Genomic DNA, 22,055 nt, shown 5'->3' with positions numbered 1-22,055 from the left:
CAGACCCATGAAAAATGATCAAGACAGACAAGAACAGGCGAGCAGAGGCCAGGTTCGTGACAGACGAATGTGGCACCTGCGATGACCCAACTCAAGAAAACAAGCAAAAGCGAGAGGGAAATATCTTTAAAACCTAAAGAACCGTGAAAAAGAACTGCGATAAGGAGAGACAAGATAAGAAAGAAAGTGCCAAAGGCCATGCTATCATTTACATGAAAGAGTACATGATGGAGAAGAGAAGGGCAGAGAGGATCAACACAGTGAGAGTTAAGATACTACGAGACCTGGACGGGTTTGTCGCGGGCTTCGTTGTTTGCGTTGATCTTATCCGAGAAACGAAAGAACCACGAGGGCATAACTAAGAACCCACAAGAACCCTCGAAAAGAAATGGGAGAGAGATCGTTTACCCTCCGATCGACGACAAGATGATCGCTCGGATCCTGCGCCTTCTTCGACCCCTTGCTCGGATTTTGCTCGACTGTTTCACGGTGAGAATGGATCTCGCTCGGATCTTGCTCGTTCTTCGACTCCTCGCAAGAGGGTTTCATGGGGAAGGCAAACACGGTTGCGACAATGAGACAGACACGTCATATATAGTACCGAGAGACGGGCACTTGCTTTGGCAGGTGAACATTCTAGACAACGCCAACTCATCGCAGATCACGTGCTTCAGGTCTTTGCACAAACGACTTGCGCGGCAAGATCATCGCTCGACTGTAGCATGATCCGACTGAAACGGACGGTCCAGATTTTGAACCCTTGGCGAATCGAGGCTTCACCAAACAATCTACTTCACATTAAATATGCACATTTCTCATTCATGACATGGAAGAAGAATGAGAAGGCGACGGCAAAAAAATGTCATACAATAGAGAGTCTGGCACATTATACCGGCGTGCTTTCAAATCATTTCGCGGGAAAATATTGTGCCCACACTCGAAACTGTTTGTACCTCTCGTGCTTTGCTGTATTCTCATCCACTACGCCTCTTTGACGAATCCCTGGCAAGCGAACAGTAATGTTAGCGAAAGCAACCACCAACCAAGAGTAAAGAAGGTCAGAGACGTTCAAGATGTCAATGCAAAAAGGGCCTACCATAATAAAAGAAAGATATCAATGTTTGACACAGACAAAGCAAAGTGCCACTTCCGCTCGGGCTTGGAGTTCTTCCAAGGCTCGCACAACTTCTTCACGATTAATATTTTCGTCACAACCATCGGTGAGCATTTTCCTTAATCTTCACATGTACAAGGATAATAATAAGTGGTAAGTGGAACCAAAGAGAAGATGAAAAAGTAAAAGAAACTAGGGAACCAAATCTAGAAATAATATCTAGAATTAACACCAGCATAATACAGTAAACAGAGAGGAAGCACACTGTTTCTATTTGCTGGAATTCACCACTCATGGAAATCTTGTGTAGGGGGGTATGTATGATGACTTAAAGATAATGAGAATAACTAAAAGTATTGGACTTTGGACTAAACATGTAATTTGAACTGACAGAACATGATATTATCATGAAGATTAAATAAAAATTCCAGAATAAGTGTGTCCTGAACATGAAATAGTTTGCAGATTGCCAAAATGTACAGTAGTCAATAACACCCTTAAACAGGCCTAAACAAAAGGCTAGGGACATAGACAATCAACTAGAAATTGTATAAAAGAATTAAATGCTAATACTTCAACAAACCAGCCTCGTAGCACACATGATATATCATATGAAATTCCCGTCTATTAGTTTTTGTGTGTGTGGGTATATGGTGTTCTTATCATCACATCACAGCCAATAGTTGCTAGATTTTCCCCTCTAAATAAAATCCTTTCCCATAATGTTTTCATGACAATACACTTTCTCCATTCCCAAAAACCACCCAATATCTGAGGAAGTAAAAAAGTGTTCCAATTACCATTATAGCTAAAAGACATCCTTCTTGGCCTTCAATGAAAAATATGAATCAAATTTGCAATTTGCACTCAGGTAATAAAAATAAAAAGGAAAAACTTCTGTTCAACTATATTCTTTCCAAGATTACTTTCTGCTGCACCATCTGTGTACTCTTATTCTGCCCCCTTGTTTGATTTGACCCTTTTTTTTAATCTATTGCATCATTTTCTTTTTTTTAATTGTTTCACTAGGGAGTCCTTGAAAAGAAAGGTCCTAAGAAAGAAAAAAGCGGATAAACTTTTACCATAGTTTCAAAAGTATCAAGACAACTGCCAACCTAAACATGGCCAGACTAAACACATCACTAGTTCAAGTCATTTGCTCCAAAAGAAAAAAAAGAAAAAAAACAATATGAAATCAGATCATTCTCATAAGATCAGCAAAAGTAAAAGAGTAGCTGCTCTTATTGTAGAGACGGTTAAACTTACCTCTGAACAATAGCTGTATCTCCATGACCGGTAGAAACTATTAATAAAGCATTATTAGGTAATGCATTGTACAGCTTTTGAATTTTAACATCTATCCCAGTTAGGATATCCTTCAATTCTGAGCATACTGCACCATGCTTTATGGTTGTCCTGGCTTTTTTTCTCTTACATGTCAGGGACGATATCACCTCCGCAATTCGATGTCTCAACCTCTCTACATCTTGAGCTTGCTTCTTGAAATAAGAGAACAATCCAGAAAAACGGGTCCAAATAAAGCTTACTTTTTCATTTTTTACCTACATTAAGAATAAAAGTTCATATTCAAAACCAATTGATCATTAATAAAAAGCAACTCAGAAAGCTGATTCAAAGAGTTAAAACATTTTGAACCTCTTTTATAGCTCTGGAAAGCGCCTCAGAATCTGAAAATACTGGAATTGAATTGCATGATTCATCAGAATATCTTTTCAGAATCGATACATCATCAACGAGAGAACAACTTTTCCCACTCTGATGCAAAGCAGCAACCAGCTTGCTTCGAGTGAATTTTGGTGGTAAGCCAAAATCAGGTCCTGGTGCAACAGAAGTTACGAAAATAAGGCACTGAAAGATTGACTCATATTTGAATAAACATGTATCAGATGCAGCACAAAAGAAGCCTGATTCATGTTATAATCCAAAGCAAGGAAAGAGTATGTCATGCAACAATGGGCATGTATAATTCTAAATGGATGATCATGGATATAAAAAAAAGTTGCCATGATATTGTTTTACCATTTTCACTGCTTTGAAGTAAACTGCAAGAACTACAAAGCCTGATTTATGCAATTCAGTAGTTTTGGGGGATGAATTGAATGTTTCATATTTTATACCAAAAGCTCAAACTTCAGAATCAGCAATATCAAGACAATTCAATCCTCTCAATCTCAATGTAACTTCTTGTCTCATCCCTCACCAAGTATAAAATGACAGTAAAGTTCAAAGCCCCCCATATCTGGAGGGTAAAAACAAGACAGCTCTCCATGTACAACTCTACTTTCCAAATGAAAACAAAGATTTATCAGATGCCACGTACAAATTAGCAACTCTCATATACAGCATAAACCCATATCTACCCCCAAAAATTTGAAGCGTACAGGTGACTATCAACTCACAGACAAACCAACTAAACAGGGCACTTTCAGTAATTAAAACCATTCCTTGCTGATGAAACAGTAAAAACTCTACATCCGTCTCACTGCTCAAGCAAAAAAAAAATATATCCTCAATTCAGATATGCACAAACAATTTTCTGTTTACAAAAAACAAATTGTACAAGTAGGGTATAGAGGCCTAAAAATGATGTACAGCTGTCACGTGAACTACTTAATCCTAAGTTCCTCCCAAGAAATCAATTGTACAAGTGACACCACCTTGTAAGGAAAACACAATTCTACATCAAACTTGCTCAAACAACAAATGGAACAGTACAATGAGTCAAATTAGATATACAGCACAAAGAAACAGCTGTTTGCTGCAATCTCCAGAAATTAAGCTGCTCTCTGTTACTTGGGATCATCCTTCATTGTCACTGCCACACTAACTTTTGATCTTATAGCCTTTATAATATGAGACGATGGACCATTTTTCTCAATTTTCCTTTTCTATTTATCCCAGTGTTGTCAAAAGAGCTAGGCGCTAAAAGATGCCAAAATTCCAAAATGATCAAAGCACTAGGTGCTTCAGTCCATTTGTTTGTATATCTATCTGAATGGTGGTTTGATACTTCTAGTCACTGCCACACTAACTTTTGATCTTACAGCCTCCATGATATGAGACGATGGACCATTTTTCTCAATTTTCCTTTTTTATTTATCCCAGTGTTGTCAAAGGAGCTAGGCGCTAAAAGATGCCAAATTTCCAAAATGATCAAAGCCCTAGGCGCTTCAGTCCATTTGTTTATATATCTATCTGAATGGTGGTTTGATACTTCTAGTCATGTTCATAACTGTTGCAATAGAAGCAACAGTTATCCAAAGATTATTTACCAGACCATGTCCAAGTTCCTTAAGTTCATTAATTTCCCCTAATGTGTAATTAGAGAATAAAACGTCAGAGCAAGAACAGATATCATAATCATGTACTGAGTCATATTAGTGGAGAAACAACAAATACCATGACAACTTGCATATGCCATCAGCATCTAGAACAAAAGAATACAGTCTTTAGTGTGATAGTAGGTTTCTCAATGAAATATGGAAGACAATGGACACTTAGGATGGTCCTTCTAATATCATTTTCAGCAACCTGTCACAATACTAGGATACCAGGTACTATACCAACTTGTACTCCCTGATATCATGGTTTATAATTATTAAAAAAATTAAAAACCAGACTAAAAAGAACATTAACTGCTTGAAAAAAATGTAGTGCTTTATAGAACTTCTGCATGGTGCATGAATGCCTCCTACTACAAAAAGGTGAAACTAGGTCAAGACCTGAGAAGATTTGGTTGAATAACCTAAGTAATCCAAAAGTAATCTATTGTTGGGAAGAAACTGTAAATATCCTTCAAAGACATCTGACATACATGACTATAGTTGGAGAGTGACACATTAACAATACATCAAGCCTTGTTAACAAGATAAGTACTGACAATTCACAAATAGAAATAGCATCAAAACCAAAAAAATAAAACATAACTCCCTTAACTATAATATTAGGATAGGTTGATCACAGTGTCTTGCAAAACATACCATGTCTAATCTTCAAAAGTGCTAATTCCATAGCAGCTCTTGCATCTTCGATACTGTCATGTCCATTTCCTGATGCCTGAATCTGTCGCGAAAGATATCTACTAGATAGAACTCGCAGAGCTATCTTGTAGCAAGCACCACGAGAATGCTTGTACAAAATAGCCGTATCGATTACCAAATCATGAGATATCTTTAATGCTAGAAGGTCATTCTCAAGAGAATGGCCAACAAGAATTGTTTCTTTGTGCACAAGCTTAAGGAACTCTTCCTGATGATACAAATCAGAACTACCATCAGATAAATCAATTTCTAATGTACTTATAGTAAAAAAGAATTACCCTATGTTAAGGTAACAAAAAACCAAGTATATATTACCATATTAAGCAGAAAGAGTAAGAAAAAAAAAAATAATATAAGCATATCTAAAAACATTAAACAAAAAAAAGAATATGCATTTCCACTATACCTGAACGTCCTTGATTGTGGTTGTCACATCATTTAGCATCTCACGAGTAATTCCACTGTACCTGCATAAGCTAAAACCTCATTTTTCTGCAATAAAATTAATGCATTCCAATAGCAAAGAAATACTGCACATAAAACTCCATAAGTAGGCAGTCACTAGCATAAGAAATAATTTATCGAATATTAATTAATTTTATTCGTTATCCTTATCATAAAACACCAAGTTACTACACAATATACTATGTGGATGTGCACCGGGCGGCATAATACATAAACAGAGTACATGATCAGCCATAAAAATATAAGAACATTCACAATTACAATATGTGACCCTCGGCCAAAGGACTACCTAAGGGCACTGTAGCATCAACATAATATTCGTACATGTCAGACATCTAAGGAATTAGCTATGTACCATCCCAGCACACTATTTCAGATCGGATAATCAGCATCCAGAAAGAAGACAATTAATTTCCTTGAAGAAAGCCCAGATATCTATGAAACTAAATTCCTGACAATTGCAAGACTATTGCCTTCCATATAAAAACATGAAATAATTGCATCTTCCAATCATCACAAGGCAACCAATAAATAAACTGGTCAAAAAGAGCAAGTATAATGTCGAAAGCTAGCTATGCATTCTAATAATTGATATCCAGTAAGCAAGAATGGTATCATTTGGTTAGAAGGAAAACTACTAATTAAATTTATCTAAAATGTACCTAGTATTGTAGTCGAGAATGCTGTTGGAAGGTTTGAATAGTTTGTCAAGACCTGAGAAGATTTGGTTGAATAACCTAAGGAATCCAAAAGTAATCTATTGTTCGGAAGAAACTGTAAATATCCTTCAAAGACATCTGACATATGTGACTATAGTTGGAGAGTGACACATTAACAATACATCAAGCCTTGTTAACAAGATAAGGACTGACAATTCACACATAGAAATAGCATCAAAACCAAAAAAATAAAACATAACTCCCTTAACTATAGCATTAGGATAGGTTGAACACTGACTTGCAAAACATACCATGTCTAATCTAAATTCCTGATAATTGCAAGACTGTAGCCTTCCATATAAAATCATGAAATAATTGTACCTTCCAACCATCACAAGGCAACCAATAAATAAACTGGTCAAACGGAGCAAGTATAATGTTGAAAGCTAGCTATGCATTCTAATAATAAGTCGATATCCAGTAAGCAAGAATGGCATTATTTGGTTAGAAGAAGGAAAACTACTAATTAAATTTATCTAAATTTACCTAGTATTGTAGTCGAGAATGCTGTTGGAAGGTTTGACTAGTTTGTCGAGCACCACCTGCAAGGAAAATATTGTAAGCTCAAATAAATTCACAGACTCACGGTAACCTTTAAAGGCTAAACAAGAAAAATCCCATATCAAGGATAAAGCATCCATATGACATCCATTATACATAGAATACATGTGCTTGGAATAACAAGAAGAAGACAATGGCATTTTAATATACCATAGATTTTAAGAAATTTTATTTTATTTATTCTCTACAAGATAGAAAAGGGAAGCATAGTTTACCCATTTTATGCCATTCAGCATGAATATCGACATAGGCAAAAGTTTGGCAGAAACAGTGACCCCTCAGATTTTGTGTTTTGACTCTTGAACAGTCAGTTTTAAAAATTTGAATATTGCAAAGTTTACAAATAGCTCCATGTTAGATTACTCGTAAGAACAAACTTCAGAACAAACAAAACATTTAACCTACGATCCCTTTGACTTTTTTCTCACTATTACTCATCAAAATCAAGATCATTCTCACGAGAAAAAAAAAAAGTTAATGTAACTCTATTTAGGAAAGCCTCCAAGTATAGATCCTTCATATCTATAATATATAGCAAAAAGAAAGTCAGTTCATCTAATAGATTTTGGCTAAAATAAAAATTTTAAGGTCAGCACTAATTCTTAAACATCTTGCAGGAAGTTATGCTTAATACAATGGGCCAGACATCTGCAACAAACAGAATTGTCTTAAAGGTTGTTAAAGGACAGTTAAATCCTATGCCCGTTCAGTGTGTGACAATGCAAACTTTAAAAAAGACTCTAAGAAAGCTACAAAATTTACCTTCCCAATTAGAATTTGGAGTCTCTAATCAAATTGCCTAATGAGTGCCCAACGATCAACTACATAACTAACACGATCAGTAGGAGTGGAAGCAACAATCCACATAAACATGGGTGCAACTAGTTATGCAGTCATCCATCACCCAAGATGGAATTTACTTGGAAACTCCAAAAATTAAGGAGAAAAAAAAGGAATAAAATCAGAAGATAATGTTCGTTTAATGTAACAACAAAGAGAAAATCAGAAAAAAACCAATCAATTCTTTGAAGCAAGACCTAGATGTTTACAATTCAGCAAGAGAAAAGACACATGGGCGATAAATAACAAAACTGGAATGCTAGATCACCTTTTCTACGCTGGAAAGCATAGAACTGACTCAACTTCTTTAAACTCATGCAGAAACCCAAAAGGAAACTTACCACTTCAAACTGAGAACAGGTGGTAATACAAAAGAGGGCTTTTGGCTGTTGGAACTGGTCTACCAGACAATAACCTTACCCTGGGTTATCGGAACCGAAGAGACTCATCAAGGGTCTATTTTGACTTTTTTAACCCTCCTTTCCCTTCCTTTCCTCCCATCTTACATCTCTCTTCATTCCCTCTCCCAATCCTACTCAAATTTCACTCAAATTCTATCCCAAGCTCAAGATTTCTCAAAGGAAAGCTCAATCTCAACAAATTAAAGTCTCATTTTGAGATCCAAATTGGGTTTTCTTTTATAAAAAGGTTAATCCATGAGGATCAATTTATCTTTCAAGCTAATCACTATCTAGTTTGTTGCAGTTATTTCATGAATCTAGGGCTAGGTTTTAGATGATTCCCTTAACAGATTCAGGGCTAAATCCATGAGGATCAAGCTGTGAACCTTGCAGATATAGGCTAGATCCATGAGGATCAAGACCAGATCTGCGAGGATCAAGGCTTCATCCGCCTAGATCCACAAGATTCTAGGCTTGATCCTATCATCTCTAGCTTAGATCCATGAAAACCTAGCTTAGATCGATATTAATCAAGTCTTGATCCTCGCAGATCTGACCTAGATTCACAAAATTGTAGCCTAAATTCAAAAGGCTAGATCCGCATAGATGAAGCCTAGGTCCATGTTTAGAATTCTTCTATGTATGTTTTCTCTGAATACAATTTGTAATCCACATGTTAAACATGTTTTGACTCATCACTCATTGTTTTCATAGTCAAAATCGACCCATATAATTAGTAAATTTTGACTCTAACAATGTAGAATTCATTGAAAAACCCTAAACTGGGTTCATTTCTTTTTATGGTCCAGCCAGTCCAGACAAATCAAAGCCATGATACCAACCAGTACACCAGCATATGGACCCATTGTATGCTGGTACAAACCTGACCACTACCGGTCTGACTGGTATCGTTCCAGTACTAAGACTTGAAACTTACATAAATAATAGCTTATCCACAATTAAACACATAATTAGACAATTATTGGATGGTTGTTAAATAACTGTCCAGCCAAGTATAGAAGGTGCTACAATATGAAAAAAAAAAAACAATATTACCTAAACTTAATGAGCAAAATTAAAAAGGGAACAAACTGCCTACCTCTCCTGCAACATTTACCAGTGTAACTCTTGTGAGTTCAAACCCTTCTGCAGTCACGCACTAACACCAACAAATGAAAGGTGTCAGTTTTAAATTATGAAATTAGGAGAGTTCTTAAGTCTCAAAAGAAACACATGAAATAAAAGGAAAGTTACCCTACAAATAAATATTATAAGAATAAAAAAAGCATACAATTAGTCTAAAAGGATAATTAAATTACTAGGAATCAAGTTTTAAAATATCTGTCACCTTATATAGGATTTGGATGCTCCCTATGAACACTCTGTATCTTAAAGAAATACCTTGTCATGTAAGCCTATATGAACACACCCTATCTTAACAAAACAAAACATTCAACTACAAGAAATTAATTTAAGAAAATTTCCTTATTGGCATATGGTCTGAGGCTGTAGATTTTGTATGTGCACAAAGGGGCGATATGGAGTGAGTCCACAACCATAATAAGTTCAGCCCTTTATCCCTTATCATCTTTTTTCATCTGAACTCTTAACTTTCAAATTTATTTCCAGAATCATATTGCTAGTTTTCTTAATTGTTTGGCTCTCAATCTCTATGCAACCTCTAATATTCCATTATTCTTGTGAACATTTGACTGACAATCTCAAACTCATCCATACCCACATTTCACTAATCCAAGTTCCTGACTATCTTTCCCATCAGTTTATTTTGAAATATGTTTCATATACCTTGAATCCCTTTGCATACCATCCATGCATGAGGCCTGTTATCCAACTCATAATCTCAACCAAGTTCATTTACTTAGGGAATGGTCGTGCCTATACTTGGATCAGGACCTTCTCTGGGTCTAGAATCAAGGTCTCTTATATCGTAACAGATTTGTTTGTTAACTAACTTTTTTTTTTCTACAGGTAAAACAATATAAAAATAGTTTCATATATCATAATGTGACAAAGAACGCAAACCTAGCATTACATAACAGCAGTCTCAATCCTATAATCCTTATCTGATCCAAGGAAAAAGGCGCACTTTAAACATGACAACCAACTCCTTTAAACAAATGGTGGGTACATAATCTTCAACTCATTAAGTTCGCAGGATCATTTTTGCTTAGTAAAAAAAATCTGTAATGGGTTATAAATTTGCGCTGAGGTTCTTCTTGATAAGGTTCCTACAACATAATAACTAAGCATTAAGTTACAATGGAGGATAAACACACCTCAAGATGATAGAATGTTATCTGATAAGCTTATAAGCAGCATCCACTAGAAGTTTGTAATGAATAAATTCAATCTAAAACATTATTTTTAGTAAATGTTACCATCTCACAGTCAAGTGCAAGAATTTCATGCAATGGGGACCCTGAAGGAGAAGGAAGAGTGGCGATCACACCTGCATAATATATTTAGCATCACAAACTAATAGAAGGACTAAGAAATATATAAATCAGCAAACTACCTGGCTGATTCAAGATATATCCATTATCCTCAAGTTCCTTTCTGGAAAGGGTATAATAGTGGATAGGAAAAGGTAGTTCCCTTAAATTTTCCAGAGCAAATAATTCTCCTGCAAGAAGCATAGTTATTATTTGTTTAAGAATATAACGAAATTTATGTTGTAGACAACTAGACATATGAACTGAATATAATAGATTGCATAAATTGCACTGTTGGGTAATACCACAAAGAAAATGAAATTCTAATTAGACATTTAGATTTCATCAAACGATGGGTTTAAGGAAGAATCAGACTAAAAGCAAAAAAAGAAGTCGATGAATCCACTTAACATAATGGAAAGGTTAACACATGTGAATTAGTTCTAACAACACAAGTACTCAGTTTGGGCACAAACTTAATTTAACAGTAACAATTTAGGATTTGCTAAGCAGTAGATTTTCAAATTTTGGAAAGTTTCCAGCCACGCTGTAACATGTCGTGTGCCATCAGCATGAAGGGTCCATGCCATACTACACTCAAGAATGGAAAGCCAAATGCACTATCAAGCAAAACTCTCATTGCCCATGTCATATGGAGTGTTCACCAACATCAAATGCATCATGTCACTGAGATCTATACATACCTTGTTCGAAAGTTTGACCAGATGTCTTGGGTTTTAAATCAACCTCATCACGCTTTCTTTTCACTTTGCATGTTAGAAGCGCATCAATTGTTTGCAATTCATCTGAAACACAACTGACATCTAACATAGTAAATTAACAATACTGATGTCTATGTTCCAGCAAGTATCTTAAAACAATAAACATAAGCTCATGTGCTGACAGAAATGTTCCAGAAGCAAGTCAAGAAACTAATACTCAGCCACAGACCTTAAAGCCAATGCTGGCTTGGGAGCACCACAACTGTCCCTTAGACCAGTAAGTAGGCCAGAGTTTTCCATGTACAAAGCTGCATCCAGGCCTGGAATATAGAGTAGTATGACTTTCTGTATAAGTGGCTTGTTCTGAGAAAAATAAAGAGATTGATTAGGTGCTACTAAAGACACAAGAACTGCATCACATGTTATTCAAATAAATCAGTCATGATACAAGTACTTGACTACAAATGAATGGCATTAGGGCAGTTAAAAAACTAGCATAAGGGTGGTCGATGTTTCGCCAGACAAGAAGGTTTTTAGCGTGAGCAGATGAAACAACAAGAGCTAGAAAGATGAATGACATCAACACATTGACAAATGCAACTAACATATACATCCTTGGTAGTGTCATTGAATATGAATCCACATTTTAGTTGAATGATAATCAATGAGAAACAGACCAACGGAATATTGTTGATCACCATGAATATTGAGTTTTCATTCTAAAATACAATTTTCAAACAAATAAGCATAAGGACAAAATTTCTTAATCAAATCACACAATGAATAACCAAATCACATAATTTTCACAACAACCTCAATCTGTGATCATGTTCCAGTATTTCCTATCCCTAAACTTGTTCTGACATGTCCATGAAACATAAACCACAAAAAAATTGGAGTTCTTCCAGCCCACTGCTGAATCTCAAGAAAGGGTTTATCCATAGGGACTCTATACATTCAATGATGAACCAGAAGGTATCATATTGTGCTATGTTAGTGATACATCTGGCAAAGATAACTCCTCAACTACGACAATAAGCAGACACCAGCCTTTATAATGCACTACCATTTCATCCAAATAATATCCGACTGAGATCTGAATGCGGATTAGGCAACAATGTTATCCATCACTAAGGCAGGAACTTTGCAAGAAGATGTGAGCAGCAGGTGCAACAAAAGATTTCAATGATTAAATTATGGACTCATGAAAGACAAAGAACATTCCTTTTTTACCAAAGATATTTATAGGAAAAAAAACCTCACAAGCATAAGGTAAAAGGGTGAGAGTCTTACAGTCCATTAAATTATAGGAACAGCTAATAAATCATGGTTTATTGGGAACAGCTAATAAGTTACACAAATTTGGCCTCTTATCAATTTCTACTGAATACATAAGGTAAAAGGGTGAGAGTCTTACAGTCCATTAAATTATAGGAGTTAAACATGTTGGAAAACATATACTAGACATCATCATAGTAAGAAGGACAAAGCATTTGTACCTTGACAAAAACCCAGGATGGCATGAGACCATCACCAATGACCCAGGTTACAAGCCCTTGAATATCCTGCTTGACAAGAAACACATGTCAAAATTTAATAGAGCGAGAAACTTCATAAAAAAAAAAGTACTACATAACCTGAAGATTTAGAGTTGAATCAGCTGCAGGGGTTTTATATATAACATCAGCCTTTCCCTGCAAGACATAATCCATAACATATATTAAACACAAACAGGATAACTGCACATCAGATCACCAAATAATTAGATAGAAACATCATGCAATTTATAAAAAACATAGTTTTAAATAGAAATTAAATTATTTACTTGACAATGCAACTTTATATGCCAACTTTGTCGGCATCATCATCTTCTTCAAAATAAAAAATATTTAAAATAAGTTAACATTCGCAACACAGCTCAAGTCATTTAAGGACCAAGGATATAGACAGAACATTTTGTTTGAAAGAGTCGGTTGATTCCCCACTCGCTTTAAACCAGACATGTCCAAAGTATTGACATGGAAATTACAATTGGGTTGACCTAAAAAGTTATTTGTTGGCTCTCCTGGGACAGAGGCATAGACAGTACCTGCACCTAGCAGGAGTGTTGTGCCCTTGTACTAAACCAAAAAGGTAAAATATGAGTCTTCGGTAACCAAGACAATAGACAGTCGATGACAATGGAATACGTAGCAACAGATACAGGCAAAATCCCATGTCTGGTAGCGGATTAACAGCAAGCATTGCATCTCATGGGACTTCAAAACTGAATCCACAATAGTCACATTCTATTCGGTAAAAAATTATTCCATATTACTAGGAAACCAAAAATCCAACTTTGGTCGCATCCCAGTGGTACTCCAGCTTCGCTTCAGCCAATCTTTGACTAATCAGACACCATTTACAATGATGGCCATAGGGAGATTCAAAAGGGTCACAGCTTTCTTCAAACAACTTCAAGAAAGAAAAAAAAAAAAAAAAAAACAAGCAAGACAAACTCTCGGCACGCAGGGAAACCCTAGGTTTCCAAGAGATCATGCTTTCGAAGATGAGAGAGAGAGAGAGGACAAAGGATGCTTACGTCAGGTCCATAGATGTCGAAGAAAGAGGCGGCGGAGCCATCATCATGGTTCTCTCGGTTAAGGTTCTCGGGGGCTTTGGGGGAGGAGGACGAGCCCATCGAAGGCGGCCGCGATGGTTTTGCTACGTCCGATAGGGGAGGCAAAGCGGAGAAGCAAAGCGAGACTCCGGAAACAAAGGGGCTTCGAGTCATAAAAGAGGCCAAAAAACCGAAGGCTTCCCTTCTTTTAATTTTTTATGCCTTTTCCTTTTTTTTATTTTTCTTTTAGAAACAGTTGGGTAAAACTACAGCGGTCGGAAACTCGCTTAAGTCTAATTTAAATATTATTTATCATTATTCTTTCAAAGATTAGTCGATTAAGAAAATTAATAACAACTATTTTCATATGTTGTCTTTCGCGAAATTAGATTTAAGTTCCGAATATTTAAGTTCGAGTTTGGAGAAGCAAAAAAAATTGAAGGTAAATCGGTTTTGGATCGAGCAATTCTACTATTCTCCGATCTCTTAAGTTTAGGAATGACTCGACAAATCTTACCAATTGACCCAATAAATTAAACCGAGCCAAACCTGAGTTTTGGTTTAGTCCACATTAGATGCGAAGAAACTCATCTCGACGAACACACTATGACTTGTCCCATTGACGAAGAAAGGCAGGCAGCCAAACTTGAATTGGACTACCCACACCAGACAGCACTGTGCGAAACCACAAACGAAAATGTGTTCACGGAACATATATTTTTGTTGCAAAATATCTGTCATTGAACATATACGAAAAACAAGAAACAACTTTGGTGTGAATGACATCATTGATCTCTGCAAATATACTACATAAGGATGAAGCTCCCTCCCAGGTCACATCCTCTCGTAGTCGAGTTTCTCCGACTGCAAAAATGATGTTATAAGTGTGAGGGATATATGTGTGGATGATATATAATCACTTGAGCTCATTCTCCTGCTTCTTTCAGTAATAACAAACTGTTCATTCCTCTAGTTAGTCCCTACAGTATGTCCTCCCCAATTTCACTGAACATTCAACAGTAATCTTACAACGTGAATAGTGTCAAAAGTATAGAAGCGTTAACCTTGATAAGCATGTCTGTTGGTAGCCATGCAGGTGCAGTAGGAATCCCGACCCAAGCAACCTGTGGTTAGAAATAAAAAAAGTTGAAATTATATTGAATTCCAGACTCTGGTTACACCATATATTGGCCAAAAAAGGAAATCTCTCGTGGCAGACATATAGAGATTGAAGTTACTTATCATTAAAACAAAATAAAGGAAGTACTGATGAAGAATAGGATCTGATCGAACAAAAGATACATTTGAGTGATAGATTTAGATGCATCATTAATAAAAATCATAGTTACACAAACAAGCCAATGGCAGAAGGTTTATTAACAGTGGAAGTATTATGCTGTCGAGGTAAAAGGCCAACTATAGAAAAGCTGAATCTGATGAGGTTTTGCCATGACTTTCGTAACTAGCAACATGTGACAGAAAAACTAAACCAGACTTCAACTGGCGCTAGCACTTGGACTTCTTGATTGATTCTTAAGCAATCATATCTGGAGAAGGCACCAGTGGTTGGTTCAATCAAATTAGTCCCTGATCAAACTCAAAATGATTTTAATAAAAACTAGAACGGCATATCAAGCTAACTAGCTTGATAAAGATCAAGCCTAATTTCAAGCAAAGCCATACATGACTTGACTACAATCAGCTTGATAATCTTCAACATTATGTATATCAGATCAAACTAGACTAGAGCATTACTTATAAAATTTTAGATAGCCTCAAGCTTGAGAAGAATTATAACTAGGGGTGTTCAAATTGAACTCGAAAATCAAATCCAACTGGAACCAAACCTGAACCAAACTGGTTTGGTCCAAACCGATTCACCATCTTGAAGGCTATAAACAGTTCTGATTTGAGGGTACTCTTCTGTGGTTCGGTTAACTGGTTCAAGCTGAACCGATTTTAATTTCAAAGATATCAATCAGGTTGAGTTCACTATCCTAAGCTATTAACTGGTTCAAACCGATTAATCAAACCAACTCAAAGGCCCAATTTTACAAATGACATGGGCTCAATTTCACAAATCTTGTCGTGTCACCCAATTAGACCAAGATTCTGGTTCGATTTGATTAAATTGAATCGATTCATTTAATAAATATTTTTTTTAAGTTAAAATTATAAACCGATTAACCGAATCGGATTATCCGGTTTTAAATCAGTTACGTTAGGTAGATCCAAATTGGTTCCAGTTTGGACTACCTTACTTTAACTGAACCGAAAAAATGGTTCGATTCAGTTCGATCCTTATCGATTTGATTTGAACCGCTAACTGTAAAACCTCGATTAGTCTCACATCGAAAGTGGGTAAAACTAAGATTCACTTATAAGGATCTACTAAGTATACTATTATCAATTTCAGCTTAAATATTTGACCAGTAGTTTGGGCTAAACGAAGTTGACAAGTCAATTATCACATCGTTATGTTAGGCCTTAACGAGGATGTCAATTAAGCATTTTGAATTGAGTTATACAATCCAAAGAGAATAAAGGTGACCAATATTTTTCCGACTTTTGGCAGGATTAAAAAGCTTCAAGAATATATGATCAATCATTGATATAGCTTGGATGTACCATCATGAAATAATGCGATCAAGATGTTCGACAGGCCAATTATCCCATCAAGTCGGGTTGTGACAAGAACACTTGCTTGAGTTATATAATCCAAAGAGAAGAAAGATAACAAGTTTTTTTTCCATGAACCTCAAACAATTTGGCCCGAGTATAATCGAAAGAGAATAAAGGTGATCAGTATTTTTCCAACTTTTGGCAGGATTAAAAAGCTTCAAGAATATGTGATCAATCATTGATATAGCTTGGATGTACCATCATGAAGCAATGCGGTCAAGATGTTCGACAGGCTAGTTATCCCATCAGGTTGGATTGTGACAAGAACACTTGATTGAGTTATATAATACAAAGAGAAGAAAGGTGACAAGTTTTTTTTCCATGAACCTCAATAACCAACCATAACTTTTGGCAGGATTGGGTCAAAAAGCTTCAAGAATATATGATCAATCATTGATATAGCTTGGATGCACCATCATGGAGCAATGAAGTCAAGATTTTTAACGCATGCTCATAACACTTTTCAGTTCTTGTTTCCCATTGTTTTTTTAGTGTTTTCAAGTGTTTTCTTGTAGGTAGCATGTATAGGGTAGAAAGTACCCATCAACCTCATTTTGATTTGTTGTTGATTTTTTTGTTTTATTTTTTTCTATTTTGTAGAACTCGGAATATTTCTAACTATGCGGCGTCACACGGAGAGGAAAATAGCCAAAACAAACCAGTTCTTAGGTGCCATAAGCTGGTTTCTAGCTGATCTTCTTACAGTGCGAAATGTTCTCAGCATCCTAGAACCCCCTGGGTAGCATTAGACCTGATGGGGCCTTGGTTATATGTCTGATATGTAGCGCAACATCTTTAGTGTGCCCGCATTCTGTTCGACGAAAGTGCTATGTGAACATTGGGCATGCACCTGCCTTCAAACCCTCCCCCCTTTGTGTGAGGTCATTCAACCCATTTCCGAGAGCTTTTTGTGTCGAGTAAAAGCAAATTGCTTTGGGTTTCTTGCAATCCTAGTAATCTTATTACCCACATGTCCGTTTCTCTAACATTTTTCTTCTTTGTGCAAGTCCTTTGTGGATTGCACGAAGTTAAGGTCTAAGATGACCCTTGTGGATGAATATTGTTTGGGTGCCGCATACTTTAGGCAATCTCAGCTAAGTACGTGACAGTATGATGATATAAATGTCAAACCCTATAAGCTACAAGTGATTTTTCAAGCAAAACATTAAACAGGCTTTCAACTTAAGTATTCATTTACAACTCAAGTAGTATATATCAGAGAAAGGTATAGTAAAAGGCCATAAACAGAATGGAAAAGGAGCAGATTTTGAGCAGTTTAGTTCAGTTACAGTAATCAAATGCAGAATACTGGAAACTTAAACAACACTTACAACAACTCAACAAGATTTTTTACTGCTATTTCCTACAATGCCTTTAGTTGCTTATCTACTGCTATAAAATTCCATAGATTTCTCTAGGACTTCGTTTAAGTGAAGATAAGCTGTAAATATACTTCACAGAATATGAGAAGCTATCATGCGAGGTATTTCCTTTATGGACACGTATAGTCCATGGATTCATGAACTTAATTCCTAGTACGTTTAAGACTCATTTGGCCAACATAAACCAAAGGACTCGGATAAAAGAACGCAGCTCAAAGTAGTACCAGACACTTTTTGAAATAGCAATGTTTTCAAAAGGCACTCGGGCACTCCGGCAAGGTGAGGCCCGAGCGCCTTGCAGAAACTCTAGGCGCAACGCTTCAATGAAGCACTACTCGGGCGCTCACCTGAGCCCAGGGGTCAAGCGCCTCGGGCAAGCGCCCGATCCAAATTTGGTTGGGTTCAAACTTTGGTTCGATTGGACTTATAAGTTGGTTCCATCGAACCAACTAACGTAGTTACCCTAACACCGTCCAATCCCCTCCCTTGCCCGACCCAGTAAAAGAAAACAAAGGTGAAATGAAACCCTACATTTGTCGCCTTTGTTCGCTCTGGCCGCCATTATCGGTAGCCTCATCCAATCTCGTTCGTCGTTGCAACTCGATTGCCGTCACTGCAACTCGTCCATCGCTGCAGCTCGTCCGCCACTACAGCTCATCTAAACCCTAAACCTCACCCACCACTATAGCTTGGTCTGCTACTGTAGTAGCTCTGTCTGCCGCCGACGATAGCCTCTTTCATCGCCTTCGCTCACCACCTTTGCACACTCCATCCGACACTGCAGCTCTGTCCGCCGTCATCAACAACATCATCTGCTGCCTTCGTCCTCCGCTGCAGCTTCGTTCATTTGTAACTGCAGTTTCTTTCACCGCCCTCTGCTTCCCTCACCTTCCTGTTAATTAAACTGCTTCGTCCATTCCCTCACCTTCTAGTTAATTAAATTGTGAATGGATGAGCAGCAACTCATTTGGAGCAATTTAAATATATTTGTTGTATCTACAACACCATGGACAATATGCACTTCGATTTATACATGAAACTCCCTTAGCTTTTACTTAATGATGTCTTAGAGGAGCAAATCATTCCTAGTTAACAAGATACTTTTGGAGCAGTTTAATTCTAACATAAGTCTCCATAAACGTATTTAGCATATTTCTATTTAGCTGCATATTATTTTAATTATAATATTCAGGAGTGCCTTGCTTCGCTCGGGCGGATGCCTAGGCGAACACCTAGCGCCTCGGGCATTTCGAGACCTTGGCACCTAACGCTTTTAAAAACACTTTGACAGAGCAATCAATAGTATTAGCAATTAGATCTCCACCGCTCTAGGCTCATCAATAGTTGGCTATGTGCACTTCTTTCGTACTTAAGAAAGCTCCAAATAAACTTAGAGGGAAACAAGTTTCGGGATAGCATAAAACAGCAACATATGGAAAGAGGCAGGTTATAGTAGCTATATAGCACAAGAATTTGACTGTTATTCAACATAGAGTAACAGTAGAAAAACTGGAAGCTGGCCAGACTTGTTATGAAGGTTAATCCAAAATAAATTGAAATGAACAAAGTAATATTACAAAAAGCCTCCAGAGGAGCCTTTGCAAGCCCATCAGCATAAAATCATTAAGGAAGAAGGATATCTTTGGAGTAGTAAATAAAGAAGAAGAAGCAGGGATCAGAATGAGAATTACTTACAAGAGCATGTTCCCCAGTCTCGAAAATTCGGAGTTCCAAGACCTAAAAGTACAAAGTAAACAGCAAAGAGATAGAATACAATATGAGCACAAAAAAGCACAACTACTGGATTGATTACGCAAGTGGAAATAAAACATGAGAAAGACAAAAACAAGTTGAATGTGCCAATATCAACTAAAAAGGTGTAACAAAGTGGGGAGCACCTCACCACGGTCTTCATATATGTAATCCAATCCCTTGTAATAAGGAGGGTGGCCAACAGACAGATACTGAAATGTAAAGTATAACTGGTTATCCATATGACAACTTTGTTATGATAGTATAAGCACTCAGAACGTAATGTAATGAACACAAACTTCAATAAATATATAAGGAAGTCAGCAGCTAAATGTTCTTTTTAACCACTCTGTGAAAATAATCTGACAAAATTTGAATCAACTTCTGTTCAAAATTAAACAGCAGAAGCAAATCTAGCTCTCAATCCTAACAAAATTAGACAAACAACTAAAGGGAACAAATGACACTCTTCAAAAGTTGAAATGTTGAATAACATGTCTCGATTATTCCTTTTAAGATAGGGCTTGGCTTTTCAAATTCCAGCCTATTCCATGACTTAATTCTATAGTCAAAATCTATCGACCCTCCAATTTGTACAAATCCTCCTCCCCCTTCCCATTGTGCTCTCTGTTCCCCTAGTGCTTTGTCCTCTCTACGCTTTTTCTCTTTAGGCTTTGTAAATCTTGTTTGTGCTGTGACAGACAATGTGGCTCATCTGTAGTCAACGCTCACCACCACCAAACCCTTACTTATATGCTGCATAATATAAGAAAAATATGCAACTTATGTCAATCCAGCATGCATGACCTAAAACCTCTTTCTCATTATCTCAATCTTTGCACATCAACTATCTATCTACCATCAACATGCACAAACCATAGCTTTTAAAATTGAATTCCACTTTGTAACTAAATAGAGTTTGGAAAGCTAATGCCGATGCAACAATGCTGATGTATGACACATTGCAAGGAGAGGCTTAGAGAGCAAAGAAAATATATTCTTTTAGGATAACTGGAGAATCAGGAAACTTGAATTTGTTCTTAGAAGCTCATTCATAAACAAAATAACAATGGAGAAAAAGAACATAAATAATGGCACAGATAGGAAGAGTGCATGTCAGAACAGGCTCACATTGATGCTATTTAGGTATTTCTCTTTGTCCACTCGCACAATCTGCCCTTTTTTCACTGCAAGAAAAGAACAATGAGCAAAGTCTACTTCATCCCTCCCACAGCAATTGAAGAGGAAACATAGTTGCTTTCATATAGAATCATAACTTCTTTCCATGACCAATCATCCATCGAGATATTTTTTGTAAGAATTTTCAACTGATATTATTTTCTACACTTAAACAAGCTTAATTTCAGTAGAATATTTCAACATGTTGGCTTATCATGACAAAAACGAATGTGGACTAGAAAAACAGATTCTTTCAATATAATCAAGGATATAAATTCTCCAGAACAAAGCCAGTTATCAATTTTAATCAAACCAATTTAATCTTCAGACTTCAGCTGACAGTTCAACCAACTATCTTCCGATCCTCAAAATCACATCTTTTTATCGAAGAAAATCGTCTGCAGCATAACATTGTTCACGTATGCGGAGAAGAGACATGATCCATGCTAAGAACTATTTTTCATCTCGAAAATTAGGGTTTATCTTAAAATCCAAGAATCGGCTTGACGAGATAGAGGACGGAAGAGGAGAATACTCGAATAGACGGGCTTCTTGGGCAAGGAAGTAGGTGAGCGCGTGGGGACGGGCGTCTTGGTCGCTTCAGTGGAGCTCTTGGCGGGCGTCTCCTTCTGGGGCTCGGCAGAGCTGACGGCCCTGATCCGCGGCAGCCGATGCGGCCCAGCCCTCGCCACGGCGGCGGAGGGGGAGGTAAGGGAGAGGGAGTTGTGGTGGAGAGTGGCAGAAGACGAGAGAAGAGAAGCCATGGGTCGGAACGGGACCGCGACGGACTGGGGGGTTCTTGGAGTCTCTTCCCCACCATCGGTTCTTTCTCGCCTCTCCTTCCTTCGCCCCTTTCGGATAAGACGCGCCGTTGCTCAGTCGCGGGTCGCAGCTTTCAGCCCAAACCGTTACAACAAGGTTGCAAATGACGCGGCTCGTCGGCCAAGAAATCCTCAGGCGGGTCTACACCACCAACCAGGAAACGACGTCTTCCTATTGGGTACCTGAAGTGGGGCCATCGCAAAGCACTGTGACGCAATCCCGTTCCTCCCACAGGTGGCGTGTTTGGTCGCTGGATCGAGACACAGGAGCACCGTCAAGGTGAAATGACTTCCGTGGAGACAT

The 22,055-nt window shown here is 37.3% G+C and overlaps 2 protein-coding genes across 4 annotated transcripts; both read right to left on the bottom strand.

Moving 5' to 3' along the window:
- Window positions 1-775: 775 nt before the first annotated feature.
- Window positions 776-14,093, bottom strand: LOC135625915 (small RNA degrading nuclease 5-like). Of its 2 annotated transcripts, XM_065131056.1 has the most exons (15): window positions 13,918-14,093; window positions 12,974-13,030; window positions 12,836-12,901; window positions 11,566-11,699; window positions 11,319-11,431; window positions 10,698-10,805; window positions 10,561-10,631; window positions 9,261-9,320; window positions 6,846-6,901; window positions 5,582-5,642; window positions 5,116-5,383; window positions 2,771-2,952; window positions 2,381-2,676; window positions 1,097-1,238; window positions 776-1,002 (listed from the first exon to the last, which is right to left on the bottom strand). In XM_065131056.1, the coding sequence occupies exons 1-14, from the start codon at window positions 14,014-14,016 to the stop codon at window positions 1,115-1,117; spliced, it is 1,695 nt and encodes a 564-aa protein (XP_064987128.1). In that variant the 5' UTR covers window positions 14,017-14,093; the 3' UTR covers window positions 776-1,002; window positions 1,097-1,114. The 2 variants fall into 2 exon arrangements, with proteins under 2 accessions (XP_064987128.1, XP_064987137.1); XM_065131065.1 differs by lacking the exon at window positions 13,918-14,093 and having other exon boundaries at window positions 11,566-11,656.
- A 532-nt stretch (window positions 14,094-14,625) lies between these two features.
- Window positions 14,626-21,826, bottom strand: LOC103978477 (NAD(P)H-quinone oxidoreductase subunit O, chloroplastic). Of its 2 annotated transcripts, none has more exons than XM_009394271.3 (6): window positions 21,466-21,826; window positions 20,883-20,938; window positions 19,903-19,963; window positions 19,695-19,736; window positions 15,000-15,059; window positions 14,626-14,799 (listed from the first exon to the last, which is right to left on the bottom strand). In XM_009394271.3, exons 1-6 carry the CDS (start codon window positions 21,692-21,694, stop codon window positions 14,639-14,641), a joined length of 609 nt encoding a protein of 202 aa, XP_009392546.2. In that variant the 5' UTR covers window positions 21,695-21,826; the 3' UTR covers window positions 14,626-14,638. The 2 variants fall into 2 exon arrangements, with proteins under 2 accessions (XP_009392546.2, XP_009392547.2); XM_009394272.3 differs by having other exon boundaries at window positions 19,898-19,963; window positions 21,466-21,824.
- Window positions 21,827-22,055: the final 229 nt, after the last annotated feature.

This window comes from Musa acuminata, chromosome BXJ1-3 (genome assembly GCF_036884655.1).
Source record: "Musa acuminata AAA Group cultivar baxijiao chromosome BXJ1-3, Cavendish_Baxijiao_AAA, whole genome shotgun sequence".
Lineage (NCBI taxonomy): Eukaryota > Viridiplantae > Streptophyta > Magnoliopsida > Zingiberales > Musaceae > Musa > Musa acuminata.
The sequence above is the reverse complement of the archived record's forward strand: the minus strand, read 5'-3'. Positions and strand labels throughout refer to the sequence as shown.

Bases quoted from the DNA above. Each gene is read 5' to 3' on its own strand.
- LOC135625915 (XM_065131056.1), bottom strand. From the start codon at position 14,016: ATGGGCTCGTCCTCCTCCCCCAAAGCCCCCGAGAACCTTAACCGAGAG. The intron at 11,700-12,835 runs GTACAAATGCTT...TATTTTTCTCAG, and splicing joins CATCCTGGGTTTTTGTCAAG to AACAAGCCACTTATACAGAA. The intron at 1,239-2,380 runs GTAAGTTTAACC...GTACATGTGAAG, and splicing joins GATACAGCTATTGTTCAGAG to ATTAAGGAAAATGCTCACCG.
- LOC103978477 (XM_009394271.3), bottom strand. From the start codon at position 21,694: ATGGCTTCTCTTCTCTCGTCTTCTGCCACTCTCCACCACAACTCCCTC. The intron at 20,939-21,465 runs GTATTCTCCTCT...CTTTTCTTGCAG, and splicing joins CAAGAAGCCCGTCTATTCGA to TGAAAAAAGGGCAGATTGTG. The intron at 15,060-19,694 runs GTAAGTAATTCT...TTCTAACCACAG, and splicing joins AGACTGGGGAACATGCTCTT to GTTGCTTGGGTCGGGATTCC.